Source organism: Anas platyrhynchos, chromosome 1, assembly GCF_047663525.1.
Source record: "Anas platyrhynchos isolate ZD024472 breed Pekin duck chromosome 1, IASCAAS_PekinDuck_T2T, whole genome shotgun sequence".
Taxonomy (NCBI): Eukaryota; Metazoa; Chordata; class Aves; order Anseriformes; family Anatidae; genus Anas; species Anas platyrhynchos.
The window spans coordinates 63,438,560-63,455,636 of NC_092587.1; the positions used below are offsets into that span (position 1 = coordinate 63,438,560).

At 47.8% G+C, this 17,077-nt stretch overlaps 1 protein-coding gene across 2 annotated transcripts in view; it reads right to left on the minus strand.

Annotated features, from left to right (window-relative positions):
- Positions 1-16,501, minus strand: part of WASHC1 (WASH complex subunit 1) — a 37,240-nt gene extending 20,739 nt beyond the window's left edge. Inside the window, exons 1-2 of one of the 2 annotated variants that reach the window (XM_072039539.1) lie at positions 16,362-16,501; positions 5,272-5,425 (exon numbers count right to left, since the gene is read on the minus strand). In XM_072039539.1, coding sequence (XP_071895640.1) covers positions 5,272-5,420 — 149 coding nt within the window. In that variant the 5' untranslated portion in view covers positions 5,421-5,425; positions 16,362-16,501. Of the gene's footprint in view, positions 1-5,271; positions 5,426-16,250 lie in introns of both variants that reach the window. The other variant, XM_072039543.1, reaches the window with a different exon arrangement.
- Between the last annotated feature and the right edge of the window lie 576 nt (positions 16,502-17,077).

Below are 17,077 nucleotides of genomic sequence, written 5' to 3' on the forward strand. Positions count from 1 at the left end.
TTTTCTTTCCTGTGACTGAGGATACAGCTAAGGCACGTTTCTTTTTGTGCTCCTGGATAGCCACTTCAGCAGCCTGGATGCCCCATTCCATCATTTTATTTTCTGTTGGAGAATCAAGCATTAAGCGCCCCTCTTCCCCCAAAGAATGTTTTCTGTAGCTAATGCAAAGTCATCTCGTGCTTTGAGAAACATTTTGCATTAATGCCAACGCTAAGTCTCTCAGTTATTCATTAAAATGTACCTCTATTTGCAGACTTGCTATTAAGTGCGACAAGCTTAAGTCTGCTTAGAGGAAGATACTGCGGGTGAAGCACTTCAATCATTCCTTTAAATTACTCATTTTAAACTATGCTGAAGGCCTCGTTAGCATAAAGAAGGCTACAGCTCTCTTATCAAGTTCAAGCCTGCCTTTCAATCTCTTAAGGCGGAACAGATTGATCTTCCTCCTTTGGGGGAATGGGATTCAAAGATAAACAACCTGCTAGCGATAGGAACTGTTGTGGAAGGGCTGATGTTAGTAGACTTAGAGCAGGAGCTTAAGTAACCAGCACTACATTTCAATGACAATGCCCTAAAAAGCATCTTGCAGAGTCAAATTCGGCATTCTGTTCTTCAAAGAGATGCCTTTAATCTCTGATAGTCCCAAAGACACAGATTTTCAGCACTTTCCGAAATGAGCAAAAATCCTGTTTTGCTAATTCTCCATCACGTTTCTTTCATTGTTATGGCATAATCTGCTAATGACTTCCCACCAGTCAGTCTCCTCTTTCCTCCTAGTCCAGTTTCGTTTCGAGTTGACAGCTGTAACTGTGCTCCCCACCCCGCTCTCCATGGAGTTGTGAAGGCTGGGTCTCAGACCCCACAAGATTTTAAACTTAGGGATTTTAGCAGCATCTGGAAAGAGCTGTAACGTGGGCTCCTGCAGAACATTCTCTATGCCTCCACTCCTCGAGCGTGTGAGAGGATTGCTACTGCCAGCTGCCACCAGGCATGCTGACCTGACCCCCATGCACCAACTTGAAGTTTTCCCAATAGTTTTGGCAGCTCTCTCAAGCTCCACCTTTACAAGCCTTCAAACTCAGCTTCCAGAGGACCACAAGAGCTAAAAAGAGTGGAGTTTCTTACGAAGAGTATGCTACCTTTACAAAAATCCACATTACTTGGATACACCTCTACAATAATAATCAACACCTACAGGCAAAAAATTCCTCCCTCTGTCTCCCTCACACTTTTTATCTCCATATCTGCAGGCCATCCACCCATTTCTTTACATTACCACTCCTGCTTAACCTTCCTAGCAATGAATGCCTGCTCCTCCAGCCCCTCTCAAGAGAGTTATTTGAAACTAAGGAAGACCTAGCATACTCTTCCAAACGGCCTCTTGGACAAGGCCAAAGTATCATGAGGTGACACATTGCTTAACAAGTCCTGTCACTCAAAGTAACTGGAGAAAAAATGATTCTTTGCCTTACAGCCAGTCTCCTGGTGGAAACTGATCTGAATGGAGGCCTACTGCAACGGAGCCTGCTTGGCATGTCTCCTGCTTGTAAGATCAAACCCTTACAGCCAGCAGAGCAACAAATTCAATGCAGTGTCCAAGCCAAGATGCATCCCAGAGCCACGGTGTGCTGCAAAGGACAATACAGTTCATAGTGAAACTCTTCTTTGCAAGTTTATACAATTGCTTTACTAATACATTTCAAATACTCTTACACCAAGGACGTTCTTACAAAGATATTCAGTCATCAATTTCCACTGCTGATGCCCTGAATTAATCACAACAAGTTTAAAAGAAGTGGGGGGACACCCAAACGTACCTCATGATTGACGCTTTGTCTGCATTTTCAATTTCAGGCCAGGCTGATGTGCAACCGCTGTCAAAGCGCTGTGCAAAGCACAGATCTCACGGAGCACTCCCTATTTGCATCTCAGCCCTGTTCCTGTCCCAGACATCTGCTAAGGCTCTGTTGCCCATGAGAAATTCCATCTACTGGAGAATTTATGGTTTGGTTATAGGCAAAGGAGACCATGACCTTGATAACAACATTCAACCCCAAGTATTTATCTTCTTGCTGCTGCTAGCACACCAAATGAGATAACTCAGACAGGCAATTTTCCACAGATCTGTTATACAAAAGTATACAGTCCCAATAATGAGCCGACATGTTACCAGTTACCACCAGCTCCTGGCAACAAAAACTCTTCAGAAATTGAGAAATGCTAAAGGGCAGGCCTAGCTAACCAAGGGGCCACCTCAGAAAACCTAAACCCATCACATATTGTAAGGTACTTATCGCAACAACATCTCTGGAAAAAAAAATCCAGAGCACACGGTTTTGACACGTGCTCTCACCCAGAAAATGCTGGTAATGAAGAAACAAATGGATGAGACACCGCTGGCTAATTGAGCGTTTAAATTGGTCATCCTGCCTACCACAACCTGTGTCTAAAGCCCTCCTTGGATGTCCAAGAGTTAAACTCATGCAGATATGTCAGATTGGCTCTGTTAGAATATTTGTGTTTTAAGCAGTAACGACATGTATTAAAATCTCAATAGCTGCAGGTGATGAATCTCGTCTTTACTGCAGCTTCCACCGCAGCTTCCTTACATGAATTCAGTTAACATACACGAGGTTGGAGCTCCCATCCCTCCAAATTGCAGCCCCAGGAAGCACACACAGCCTTCTGATTTCCTCATGTACTGCTACCAGCACCAAGAGGGCCCCTATGAGGAGCAGACTGTTAGCAGTCGATGTCCTCTGTCACTGCCTGTACCACTCAGAAACTAAGAGCCTGCTTAGGTCAGGGCTTTCCCTCTGCACACGGGGTGCCCTGCTGCATGGGTCCCTGCTCCCATGGGTTAGGGATACGACAGAGGGATGCAGAGCTTGCTTTTAGCAATTTCAGACCACAACCTAGGTGCACCTCTAGCAAGGTACAGAGGAGGTTTAACTGCTATGGGGTCTAGATCTGTTCTCCGAGGCTCTTTCAGTGGGTCTCCTCTGGGTCTCAGCCACAGTTTACTTTTTTTTTTTGTTTGTTTGTTTGTTTTTTTGCTTCTGCACATCTCCTCAGTCTCTACAAAATAATGAACTCTCCCAAGTGCCCCGTTCACCATACATGTACCTTGCCACAGCTAAGCCCAGGTAATATTATTTCTATAACCGTAACAATACCACAGTTGCCCTCAACTGGTTTCCAAATACATGGAATAAAAGCTCCCCTCCCTTGCACAATGCACGGACAGTTTCATTTTTAAGAACTCATGCTCAATTGTCATGTCAGCAACAACTCAAAGCAGAAGCCTTCATCACCTAGCATAGAAAAAAGAATTGTTTGTGGAAACATTCCTGTTTCCTCAGAGCGTAAGGGAGATTCTTTCACTCCACCTTCCCCAAATTACAAACTGGCTTGCCACTCTCAGAAGCACAGCACCGACCCGATAGTTCCTACAAAACAACCGCAGAACACCCGCATCTTTGTAGTACTGAGGTAATGAGCCTGACACACTCGGCTGAGTCTGCCATCAGGAACAAGTTTCCTCTCTGTCAACACTGCAAGAACTGCTCGGCAGGTCGGAACGGTCGGCTTCCCCAGATAAGGCAGCTCCTTCCTGGAAATGGGAGGCAGAGCTGCCTTATCTCAGGAAAGGGAAGAAAAAAGGTCACTCTTCACTAAGTGGCAAAGTTCTCACCTTGAAAGCTCCGCACCTTGATTGGCACAGAACAACTGAGGTCACGGAACTTTTAATCAGACGCCTGCATAATTACTAAATCGTTATTAATTATATCAGAGAGGCAAGACCTCGGAGGAAAGGCAAAGCAAACAAAGAGCCCAATGAAGCCTCCTCTGTTGTTGGAAAAAATTGGTAATTAAAAGTCATGAGTGCACCGAAGAGCGAGGGAACAGCATCACAGTCACTGTTCAGGACTCAGAAGTGACTTGCATACAGAACAGCAGGCTTGCCTCCCTGGGGAAATTACAGAGGACTGCATTGCAAAGCAGAGAGTACAAGAAAGGGGGTGGGATGGAGAAAGAACCACTCCAGCTTTATCAGTAGCTTGCTGTGCCCCACAGAGAGGGACAGCACTACCAGGCTGTCCCAAGTTTGAGAGGGGCCTTCCCCGTGTTTCTGGAAGCTCTGGAAAGCCTTTTCCCATCCTTATACCACGAGGAGCTCCCATACTGAGAAACACACAAAAGAATGAGGCCTTGTGTTCAACTCAGTCCAGTCTGCACGTGGCCCTTGTCCGGGAGCCATTCAGCCCTTGTACAAACAAAGATCACTCGGATGAAAAGCCTTTATTTACCTCGATGACCTGGTCTCTGCTTTCACGATTACTCTTTCCCCCGAGGCTGTCTTTCAAACGATTGCTATCAAAAATTGAAGAACTTCAATCTGCCCTTAAAAAAAAACTCAGAAGAAGAAAGAACATTGTGGCCCTGCTCACGCCACAATAAATCATACTAGGCAGTCGAGATCCCTACTGAAACCAAAGCAAGCACTTTCACTTATCAGTCTACGAGAAGATAAATGGTGAGCTCCTTTTCTATACCAATGATCTGACATGCTGTCTCAGGGCACTGAGACATCAGGAATGGTTTCAGATGAAAACAGTACTGCCTTAACTACCATTTGCAAGAAAACACCAGAGTCTCTCTGACCTGCTGTATAGGTAGTCCTATACATCTAATCCTAACAACAACTGCATGCAGGAAGTGGCAAGCCTGGGTTGAATCCCTCAAGAGATCAGTTTAGGTAATTATGAGACCATGTTGAGAACAGGCACTCTCATGCACTCTCCCCTCCCCAAATACAAAAACAGAAGCACAGACCAGGAGAGCCCAAAGAGAGCAGTTTACAAGTCCAGAGATCAGACCAGGGATATTTTGTACTCCACTGCTCCAAGTACTAGGACTTGAAAAGACAGATATTCAAGCTCCTCTAAATAAAAGTCTGCCATTTAAAACACGAGCAAGACGGAATCAAAGATAACCCCAGAAGCAGCAATGTAATTTATGGGAATCTGCAACTGAACTAAAAGCTACCAACAAACAACTTCTAAACAGCAGCCATTTGATTGTGCTCAACTTTGAAGGCACCTGAATCATGGAAACCTCTATTGAAGTGCATCTGGTTCTTCTTTATCCCTTTTCTGAAATTCCACTGCTTGCCAGTGTGATGCCCTTTCACTGCATCAGCCTTGTCATGGGAATCCACTTTCAACTGCTGAATGCTGGGCCCCAAACCCCGGTGTGAAAGAACTGTACCTGTTGAAAATATCTCCCGACACCTTCTGCAGGTACTGAAGCGCATCGGCCACCTGCTGAACAGCCTCCTCCCTGCGCAGGTCCGGCTGGATCAGGGGCACGGAGTAGGTCTGTCCTTCCAGGTAGTGCTTCTGGGCTACCGCGGTCATCGTGCCTACAGGAAAGAGCAGAAGGGTCACTGCAGCACACACACTGCCATTTTTTATCACAGCCTGTACCCAGGGACTTCATCCTCTGCTCCCCGAACTCTTTTAGGAAAGTGCTTACAAGCAAATTGCTGAGCTGAAGAGGAAAGCCCACAGTAAGGTTGACATACCAGGTTTTTATTTTTTTATTTTTTAGACATCTAACGCAGCTACAGTAGAAGTGGGAGTCTTTTGCTTGCCTGAATGGATCTTGGGAGCCACAGCTTTATTTTTAGTGTGATAATTAACAAATCTCTGCTCGGTATTATGCTGAAAACAAAGGCCACACTGCGGAGCAAAGTCAATTCAGGCCGGTGATGGGATTCATCACAAATAGCCCTGTCTGCTCCTCCCCTCCTCGCCCTCGCGATGGATATGTTTCAGGTCATTCAACCCCATTAGCAAAATGCAGTATTTCATTTTACACTTCTGCTCCAAGAAACACAACCGCTGCTCCCTTCCAAGAACAGCAGCTAAAAGAATTACAGGGCATGCATGTGCGCACACGCCCTTGCTCCAAGTAGGTTAATGAGACTTCTTCCACGCTGAGGCTCCCAGGAGCAGCTCATTGCTCCTGGTGACCGCCTTGTTCTTTTGTAACCACCTTCAAAGAAGCCTCCTCATTTCAGGAGCCTTTCACACAGAAAACTGAAGCAGGCACTGAAATCTTTCCGTCGCCTTCAACACCCACACCAGAGCAGTACGTGCGCTCCCTGATGTGGCTGGGCCAAGAGCACTGCTCCACGAGGTGTCAGGAACAGGCTGTGTCATCCTCACGTTTCCATCTTCACGGCTTTGCTTGTACCTCCCTCAGTTGTGGCCCCCGAGCCTGCCTCCCATGCTCTTTCACAAAAATATCAAGTTCCTGGGACACAGAGGAGGGCATAGGAAAGAAACGTGTTTCTCTGAGCACATTAGAAAGTGCAAGCTCACAAAAACGCACATTTGGACAGCCTGATCTAAAGGGTAGAGCGCCCATACGTTCTCCTGACTGAAGCTTTGCCATCAGACCGGCACAAACCCTTTCAAAGTTGTTTTCTTTGCGTGTCTTGCTCACTCAGACTTTTAAAAAAGCCACCGTCTACAGCTGCTCATTATGGGGTTTCATCATGCAGGGCGCTGTACATCAGCACGGGAAAATACTCGTTAAGCTGAATACAAACAAAGCAAAGCAAGAGCAAGAAGTAAGGTAGGAGAAATGGGCAGATTTATCTCATGGTGCAAAATATTCCCCCTTGTGGCACTGGAGGTTCAAAGGCACCAGTCCAGGGCACAGTGCAGTGTGCAAACAGACCGATAATGACAGAGGAAGCCTTTCCCCCTTCCCAAGGGAGGGCATGGAGAGCAGGCTAGGAAACACAAACATGAGCTATGCTGGAGGAATTCACAAAACAAGAAACTGAAGAGAGAGTTAGAGCACAACCCAGCAGTTTAACAGGTGAGAATTACAGGGGTCTTCACACATTCCTTCATTTCCCTGTCACAAAGGAACAGCCACCAGGTTAGACTTCCCTGCAGCCATTCCCGCACAGTTACACGGCACCGTTCACCCTCTGGCTTTGTCCTTTCTGATCCTACCACAGCAGACGAGGAAAGACCACCTGTAAATGCAGTGTGGGTCACTTCTGTTTGTTTTTCATTACAAAAGAATCATCCGAAGGGGAAAAGGACGAGGCAGGCTAGGAGCCTTCCCACAGATAACATTTGCAGAATGAAGCCCAGCCAGCCAAAGCCCCGGTGCTGCTGCAGGAAGCCCAAACCCATTCTGCTTCCCTTCACGCATTGCAGGCTCTGAATCCATACTCTTTAGCAGCAATGTTTGCACGCTGATTAGACTTCTGACTGCGCCTATTCAGCAGACGGGAAATTATTATTTTGATTTGCAAAGCATACAAGTTAATCTGAGAAGGGGGACAGCTAATTCCGCGATGGCATTTTTTGATCTGCTGACCAGAACCAAGCCCGAATCCTTTTCCTTTCAAATCTGTTCTGGGACTGCCCAAGTGGAACAAAGAGGCAGGCTAAATCAGCGAGCGTGCAGTTACAAGGTACTTTGGCTTGGGCAGCAAAACGAGGCTGTGATCCATTCTGTCACCGGCCACAACGCATTCGTTGCACCAACAGTGCTGATTTTGGGGATGCCAGTTTTAAACACAGATCGGATCCATGCCCCAGCTTCCTGCAGCTGGATGAACTGCTCTAACTGCCCTGTGGCCAGGCTGGGTGGGAAGCAGGGGTAAGAAGGGGACTTCTTGAACTTCCTCGACTAGCAGAAGCGTGGCATCCTGCCGCACAGGATGCCAAGGGCAAGCTTTTCACTCCTGGGGCCAGATGAGGTTACCCAGCCCAGTATCGTTGCCCAGATTCTCACCAATCTTTGGTCTTCCAGTGACTGCTCTGAAGCCAAGCTCCTCAGAAGCAGCACTCCCCCGGCCCCTACCGAGCCGTTTCTCTCCTGGCACCCAGAAGCCACAGGCTGTTCTTCAGGCCCTAGCGCTCCCTTGCAGAGAAACAAACACGCTCAAGTGGGGGCAAAGCAGGAAAAACCCAGGGTGTTCCTGTCACACTTTGGCTGTCAGTAAACTTCAGCTTCACAGGCTCTCAGCACAGCCTCTCACATGAGCTCCAGATTCTCACCTTTCCTAAAAAAAAAACCAACACACTGGAGAGATGTGGCAGACTCTGTGGGAACTGCTGTCAGATCCAAGAGACTATTCTTTCTGTGCGGGGTAACAAATTAAGAGATTTAAAGCAAGAAAAAGCAAAACCAGCAACAGCCTACTAAATGAGAGGGCAAAAGCCTGTGGTACAGATGTTATTTACTGCTGTTTGCAATCAAACCAAGCGGGGAGGCAAGCCAGTTTTACAAGCACGGGGAGTAAAGAAATGACCGTGTGCTCCGAATGAAAGTGGGATTGCTTTCTCCAACAGAAGGAACTTGCAGGAACAAGGAAGAATTTAACGGGAAAGATTCAAAGCATTACCAGCCGAAGTCAGGAAGGAAAGCAAAGGCCAGGTGTCACTCAGCAAGACTGACTCTTCCTTTATCTCAGCCTTCAGTGCAGGGAGAAGGAAGCAGCCAATTTCCTCGCTCCCTTATCAGAATTAGGGGTTACATAAAAACAAAGTGCTGCAGGTTAGAAATAGCTCAACTTCCACCCTCCCCAACAGGTAAGCCAAGCCTTTGCTTAACATACACACCGTATCTTACACCTGGAAGCATCTCCTAAAGCTGGTTTCAGTATCACTCCAGAATCTTAAAGAGGGAGCTAGCGTGTGTTAGCAGAAAGCCCTGCATCCTGGATTTAGGAAGGCAGAGCAACATGAAACGCTGATGCTGTAGTCAGAAACGGGCACATAAAACCCCAAAGTGAGCACGGTTCAGAAAAGCAGATGTCAGATCTCCCAGGAGATTTAATCGTTAGTGCTACGACCACCTGTGGGTCACACGAAGCACAACAAACAGCAAGAAGGCACTTTTTTTTCTGTGATCAAAGAGGCTCTGGAGAAGAGCTGCAGTATCTTGGGGCACCAGCCACTTCTTATTCAATTATTTTTCCGATGTCAAGTTTCATGATCAAGACAAATGTGTTCTGGTGTTATATAATAACCTCATTTGCCTTATTAAGTTGCAAAGGAAGAGAAAGAGGTTGTTTTCTCACTGCACCATCTGCTTACGTGCTCCCGATTTGGAAGTTCTGACTAGAGCTCAGGATTGCTCACATTTGCACTTCTGCCTGAAGCTGTCCGTGCCTTTAACCTCGAGGAAGCTGGGATAAAGCTTGTCAGGGCTGCTCCGTCCTCTGTGCTCAAAGCTGGTCTCTCCTTCCTGCTTCCAACGTTTACACCAGCAAAGGGAAACACAACATCATCCTCCCACAGACTGCTTCACCTCCCCAAGAAAACTGACACCAGGACAGGGAAGGGCTGAGCACTCCAGGTTTTCCAGCTATCAGCAACCAGTCACTCTGTTCAGCCATCATAGCCACATCTAATACTCCAATGGCACACAGATTTGCTTCTCTGAAGCCAGGGAAGGAAGCATCCAATTTAAGCAGAGAAACAACCCCCCCCGCTTTGCTAACCCCTTCCCCCTGGACCCAAGAAGAAAACTCCGTATGTTGTGGCTAAGCCCAAGGTAACTTGTTACAGAGCAAACAGAGCCTGTAAAAGAAAGAAAACTCCTCCAAGTTCTTCAGAAAGTAATGCTCTGTGGAGGACCGCTCTCTGAGATGATTACCTGCAAATAAAAAAGCCTCACAACCTTATAAAAGCTTAATTTTTCAAGGGAATATAAACAGAGGCAGGTATTAATAATTCGGCTCTCCTCAACACTGGCAGAGACCGTAAGGCTACATACAAGCACTTCCCAGATGCATACTTAACAGTGAAAATAAAGGGAGAATAAAAGCAAGCCACCAACAATACTTGCTTCCTTAACGTGCTCCGAGGGGTCAGGGGAAGAATAGCGCTTAAATACTCTGGAAAAAGAAACTAAAAAATCAGCGTGTGTTCTTCAAAGATGCGAGAGCAGTTTCGGCAATTACTGTGCTGCTGCTTCTGTCACTGCACTGCAACGGCGGCACGAACCGACGGCCTTTAATTCCCGCGTGCAGTAGCGGCTCCGAAAGGAACTGAGAGGCTCTCTCCAGCCCTATCCCTCTCCTTTGTCGGGCACTAATAAAAGATCAATGACCACCTGCAAGGACCCGGCGACCAGCAGCACGCAGTGAAACACATCGGCACACCTCCACCGCGTGCTGCTGCACCACCAGCGGGATGGCTCCACGCTGGGAATAACCCAGAGTTTATTTGTGACTTGTCTAAGATTAAACACCCAAAAGATGGAATAGAAACAGGCGTTGGGCAGAGCTTAGCACAATCACTGTCTCCTTTGGCAGAGGAAAGCCATGCCTGTGGCTTGGTTCAGGGTGATTCTTACCTTCACCTGCTCTAACGCTGCGCACATCGGCTCATGGCTCTCAATACCCCACGCAGATTTCAGTGCTCACAAAGCTCTCAGCAGCTACAGTGCCTGCTGCATGGCTCATCACAAACTTCTACCACTGATCTCTTCCTTTGTGGCAGACTGAAGTACTGCAGTGTACTTCCAACACTACATCACCCTCATTTTCTACTTGCTCTACAGGCTTCCCAGAGAATTTCAGATCATGAGCAAGTCTGCTGGTATATTCAAGCTATACCTTGGCTGTAACAGAAGCTTGCCTAGAGTACGCCCTAAAAAAAACCAAAAACATGTCATTGTTATATGACAAAAAATGTGTCATTGCATCTGCTCCTCCAGAGCATACAGACAGAATGAGGAGATGTGTGCACTGCACTCACAGACACAAACACACAACTGAAATAAAAGCTGCAAGTTGCCTCCACTCTGGTGTAAGTGCAGCACAAGAGCCTAGGTGCAAGCCCTCTTTTACCGAGCAGCAAGTGACCGTTCTGCCCTGTGGTGGCATTCACTGCAGGACTTGAAATCTGGTCCTCCAGCACAGCGGAGGGCAGATGACTGAGTGCTCCTGGCTAGGAGAGCAGGAGGTGCTTCCAGAAGTGAGGTGAGAGTTCCACCACAGTCCCTGTGGTAAGTCAACGTTACTTATTTTTTATTTTTTTTTGTGGGGGGGAAGGTTTGGAACAGCAGGGAAGGGAGGAGGAGAGAAGCACTTTGTTAAGTTAAAAGGATGAAAAGTCTATTTATATTTTTTAATTAAACATGTTCTACAGTGTTATTAAGCAGCAATCAAAGATGCAGATGGTACTGATTTGATTGGTGAGAGGTGCACTGTGCTGAATATTAAGGAACTCTGCCCCTAAAAATAGGTCTAATCACCAGCTGAAGGCTGGAAGGCTGTGATGAAAGAAAGCATTAATAAGCCCGTAATTAGGCCCCGTAGCAGGCTGTACTCCACCAGGGCGCTCATGTTACTAGACATCTCTCATAGTAGCATCCTCAAACTCCACTGCAGACATGACTGTTTTGGCTCTCAGGACCTCCAGTAGCTATTTTAGACAAAGCTATAAAGAGTGGGGTTTCTCCATCTTTGCAGGGCTTGGTTCCCATTAGGATTTTACTTCCCAGTGCCATTTCTGGAGCAAGAGAGCTCTCAGTTCCAGCTGTGCCCACCTTGCTCATGCTCAAGCACTGAATTAAAGTGGCCAGCCGGAGTTCCCCAGCCAAAGACTGGCAAGTGGTGCTAGAAACTGAGAAGCTTTAGAAGCTCTCAGTCTCCCTCCCACTGAAAGGAGCTGAAGACATCATGGCCAAATCTGCGTGACAAAGCTAACTTAGCTGTAAAAGCCACATCTAATCCTGTGCTCCAGGTTTAGAGGGCAAGACACTTACTCAGGATCATCAGCCTCCCACTTCCAGCCTGGCCTTGTGGCCACTATTCTGCTGGGAACTGGCAGCAGTGGGTTCCATCACTGAAGCAATCTCACCCAGGTGATCTTGGAGATCTCTCCCAACCTAGATGATTCTGGGATTCTGTCCTAGCAGCAGCTGTGGGAAAAGGAAAAGCTTTTTCTGCCACACTGGTACAAGGCCCCTGCTAACCACCAGGCCCAGTGATAAAAGCCACACGGCTCCACACATCCACGTGGCAGTCAGCACACACGTGGTACCTTGCACATTCAGGCACCACCAGAAGAACACGTTGAGCCTTAACTACAGCCCTTGGTGCCTTTTTGTGAGCTGAATCCATTCAGTGTGCAGCGTATGCTTTGCTCAGCCCACTGACATGTTACTAGAAAAAGGTATTAAGGTAATGCTGTGAAGATACGCACTTCTTCAAGCAGAGAGGGAGCCTCTGGTATGAAGTTTGCATCCCAAAATCAAAGCTGTACACTTTCCGGAGGCAGAACACAACAAGTAGGCTGCTTTGGAGCAAAACAGCAGCTTGCTGACATGGTTTCTGTGACGGGAAAATGTCTCCCTGGACCACGGGCAATGTCAAAGCCCAACAAACACCAGTGGCTGCTTCTGTGTTTGTCCCACTCTGCTCTTCCTGGAATACACGGCTATCTGCACGTGGTCCTTCCTGAGCACTCACAGCTATCAAAGCAAAAGCACCAGCCCGTCAAAAACCTACTCGGAAAGCATGAGCCCAGTACTTAAGGCTTCCTTCTCAAAAAGCCAAAGCTCGTTAATACCTTCGGCTCAGAAACTTTGATTTGAAAGCAACAGGAGCTATTGCAGCTACAAAAGGCTGGGAGCAACGTGATGTTAAGGTAAAGACATTACTGCTGAGTAACTAAACACACAAACTGGAGAATTTGGTTTCCCACCAGCAGCATCGTCTCTTGGATGGGACAACCACAGGCCTGAAGCTATCCGTTAGCAGGCCTGGTGACCATTCTCAAATGCACACACCCTCCTCCCCTAAAAACTACTCAGAGACACTTAGGTTTGCTGTTTTCCTACATGCTGCTCTGCCCTATCCCACTTAGCATAATGAGAAAGAGTCGAGATTTGAGATCTCGGAGTCCAGCTTTATAATAGCGTATGGCAACTCCTGGGCAAATGGCAAAATACTTGACATTTAAAGTTGGATAAAATAAAATCAAATGATATTAACTCTCCAGAAGACAGAAACGCTATTATACAGGAATATTTTGTAAATAGAACCTGAGCAGTAAGGACTTAAAGAATTCAGAGGGGCACTTCAATCCTCTAAGCTCCACAAGCGAGGACGGCCTCTGAGCCACTGGTGCCTTCACAACAACCTCTCCCCCCAGTACAGGGCTCTGCTCTGAGAGGAGCAGGCAGCGGTCCTCACTGCCACGAGGCAACGAGCTGGCGGCTGCGTCATCTCACTGAGGAAGCCCTGTCCTCTACGCTGAGGCTGGAAACAGCTCCCTTCAGCTAGATTCATACAGCTCGCTTTGATGGACCGACGTTGATAGCTATAGCTCGTCAGATAACCTGCTCTGCTCTTGTCATCCTTGCCTCTCATCGTTAATGGAGATAACCAGGTGCTCTAATGAATAATTGCTCTTATTCTAAGGCAGCCACCTAAAATTGTCCAGAAGGACCGTGCTCGCTAATTGCCTGCCTTCTCTTTCTCCCCTTTTCTAAGAGGAGGCTAAGCAGCTAGCTTAGCTACACCTACAGCGCAGACATTGAAACAAAGGCTGAGAGTCCCAGCCCAGGCATCCTGATGCATCTCTCCATTCAGTTTCCTAAAAGGGAGCACTTCATTTTCGTATTCCGAAACTGCTGGCTGTGCCAAAAGTCCCTTTGAGGGCCATTTCCCTGCAGTAAGATCTCTAAAATACCGGAGTGTTCCACAAGCAGGCTAGCTCAAGCACTGCTGGAGAGCTTCCTGCAGAAAACTTGGTTCAGAAAAATGAAGAGCTACTCCATTTTACTATCAGACCACGGAAACAAGTGCATAACTCCAAAAGCACTGCACTTTCCTGTTAATTTTCCCTCTAATTCTGTTACAAAACTCAACTTAAGTCACCTGCAGAGAGATCTCTGCTGCAGCCCTAACCACTACCACCATATCTTGCTCCCTCAAACCCTAACCAGCAATGTTATGATTATTTTTTTCCCCCTCCTTCACTTTCAGTACTCAAAGTTCTGGAGTTTTACAGCACTCAGGCCCCATACGCACTGTGTTAGCACAAATCCTGAGATTTTTACTGAAAGCAACTGCCAAATCAAAGCAAATTCAGTACACCAGTTCCGGCCTGGCTTATACATTCAGAAGCAAAGGGAATTGCGAGATGGCAGGAGGGGAACTCACTCACTGTAAGGAATCAAGCCTGGTTTCGTTTGCTAGACGGAATATCCCTACAGGATGGCCCGGATGACCAGAGCTGACAAAAAGCTGGGTCAAAAGAACCACCTGGAAAATCAATAGCCTGCTAAACAAAGTGCTGGATGGACTATTTTCTGGCAAAGGTTATCTTGTGAAGGGGGCCGAGCAGAGCTGATTAGTTGCAGAAATTGCTTTTTGAGTGATAAAAACGATTCTCTTCAAGCTCGTACACCACGGCCATGGGAAATATCACAATTTCGGACATAATCTTCCTCTTCCTCTACACACTATCTTTAATCTTAAAAATAACAATAATAATAATCTGCTTTGCTTCCAGGCTTATCTCGGTACTGTTTCACCCCAGCCCTCAATTTCTGCCCTTCTCTTTCACCACTCAGGCTGGGCACGCGTTGATTACAGTTACCTGGTATTACCAAACCCAGAAGCCAGGCTGCAGAGTAATTCCCAGAGATTATCTGCTGTTGGTTTTCCTGCCAACCGACTCCAGAATTGAGAGAAAAGAACAGCACTTTTTATCTGAAGGAATGAAGATTAAAAACTCAGTTTAGACATCCAGAGTGATAGAAGAAGGACACAGGAGTAGAACAGGCTGTGCTGCTCTGGGAATGCTTCAGGCATTTTTCCGCCTGAGGGCTCTGGAGGCACGGTGATTTCCCCCAACTAAAGCGTTTCAGGAATAAAGAAGAGTATTGGGCAGCTTTTACATCCCAGCTTTGCTGCTCAGACAAGACAGACTTAATTAAATACCAGGAGAGCTTGTCAGCCCCCTGCCAACCTTCCTAGCAGAAAGCCTAGTGGACACTTGACTGGAGCACCTCTGACTCCCAGGACAGGCAAAAACACAGAAAGCCTCTACAAGGACATGCCAAAGTCAGCTTGCCTCCAGCCCTTGCCCCTGGCAAGAGCAGCAGCATCCACTCTGTTTCTTTTCACTGCTCAAGGAAGCCTCTCTTCTTCAGAGAACTGGCACGAAATAGGGTTAGTTTTAGCTTCTGCTTCATCTGTTCCAGGAATAAGGTCTGCAAAGCACTGCCAGCAACACCCACTGCGCAACCCAGCTGAAAGAAATAGGTCAACTCTGGCCAACTCCTCGCTGACATTTGCCTGAACCACGTGAAGTGCCACTGCCACAGCTGGCACCATCTCACACTCCTTGTTGGAAGCCAGACTGGAAGTGAGTGGGGTCAAGAATTAGCCTCCTCTCCTGAAGGGGGTGAGAAGCCTCCAGGAAAACCCAGGTGCTGCCCGACCACTCCACGTTTAAACCAGGCCATAAAAAAACGGGGGAAACCCCATCACGACGGGGCTTCTGTTCAGTACTACAATAAATACCAACAACACTCATCAGTGCTGGATGTGGATTCACAACGCTCCTTGCGTCCACCAGCAGCCTTCCTTCGTACGCGCAGCTCCATCTAACAGCCCCGTGGTCTTTTTACTGCTGCCTGACTCATTCTTTATTTTGAACACAGAAAAATTAATACAGTAAGCGCATTTATCACAGCAGCGTTTGGGTTCGCTTGCAAGCAGCGACGACACGGCTTTATTTAACAAATAATTACACCACCACAGTTACCGGGCTGAGAGCGGGGTGGGCTGCCCTCGTGCAATTTGAAGGCCACACATAGTTAAACAGATTTGGCAGCACTCCAGGCAGCGAGCTGCGCTGATGCCCTGTTGGACCAGAAGCCTTTTCTATACTGCCTGTGGATTTTGTTCAATTAGCTAATAAACCTAAATATTTGGTGCTGGGAAGGAGGCAGAGCCCCCCACCACTCATCCCCAAGCCGTGAGCTAACTTTCTGAGCAAGAATCGCTCAACCCACACCCCGGAGCCCTCCAGCCCTCCATCTGGGACGATTTTTTTTTGCTTTTTTCCCCTTCAGCTCCGCGCTGACCCCGGAAGCCCCTCACAGGGCCGCCACCGCGCCGCTCCCCCCCCGCCCTGCTCCCCCTGAGGGCTCCCAGCCCGCCCCACAGCCCAGCGCTGACGGACCGAGCCCGATTCCTGTCAGCAGCAGCCCCGCCGTCACCGGGCGGCCGTTAACGGTCACCGCCGCTGAGGGGAGGGGAAGGGGGGAGGGGGAGGGCCCGGCGCGCCCCTCACCTGCCGCCAGCCGGCCACACCCCGGCGACACTGCCCCGCTTCCGCCCTTACTCTCGCGTCACTTCCGCCCGGCTCCGGACATTTCCTTCAGTCGCTGAGGGGTTGCGCGCATGCGCACGCGCGCGCGGGGCGGGCGGGGCGGGTGGGGCGAGGGGCGCGAGGCGCTCGGCACCCCTGAGGGGGCGGCCGCCATATTGGGGGCCCCCTGCGCCCTCCCTGTGCCCGCTGTCTCTCCAGCGCTCACGTTTAGCAATTCACATTTTGACTGTATAAATAAAAATTTGTATAAAATAAAGATTTGTATAAAATAAAGATTTTTTTTAAAAAAGTACGTTCTCCTAGTCTGTTCCAGTGTCCCTTTTATACTTCCCTGTAGGCAAACATTCCAGCGAGCCGCACAAATACTCATGGCAAGTGGATTTAAGTCCTGCAGCAGTAAATATCCCAACCACGGTTTGAAGGGGTGTGTGCTGCACGTGGTGGAGGTGTTTGCCTGCTCAGCCACGCTTCTTGGAGACTTACTCAAACAGTTGAAACTTAGCGCCATTTGAATAGCAAATACCAGATTCTGAATGCACTCAGGGAACATTCACAGCATTAAAAACAATGTGCAAAGAAAAAAAGAATGGGTAAGCCTCTTCAAACAGTGGGTATGTTTGAAGAAAGCAGGACCCGCTCATGCGTAATCAACTCGAAAAAGGGTAAACCCATTGCTT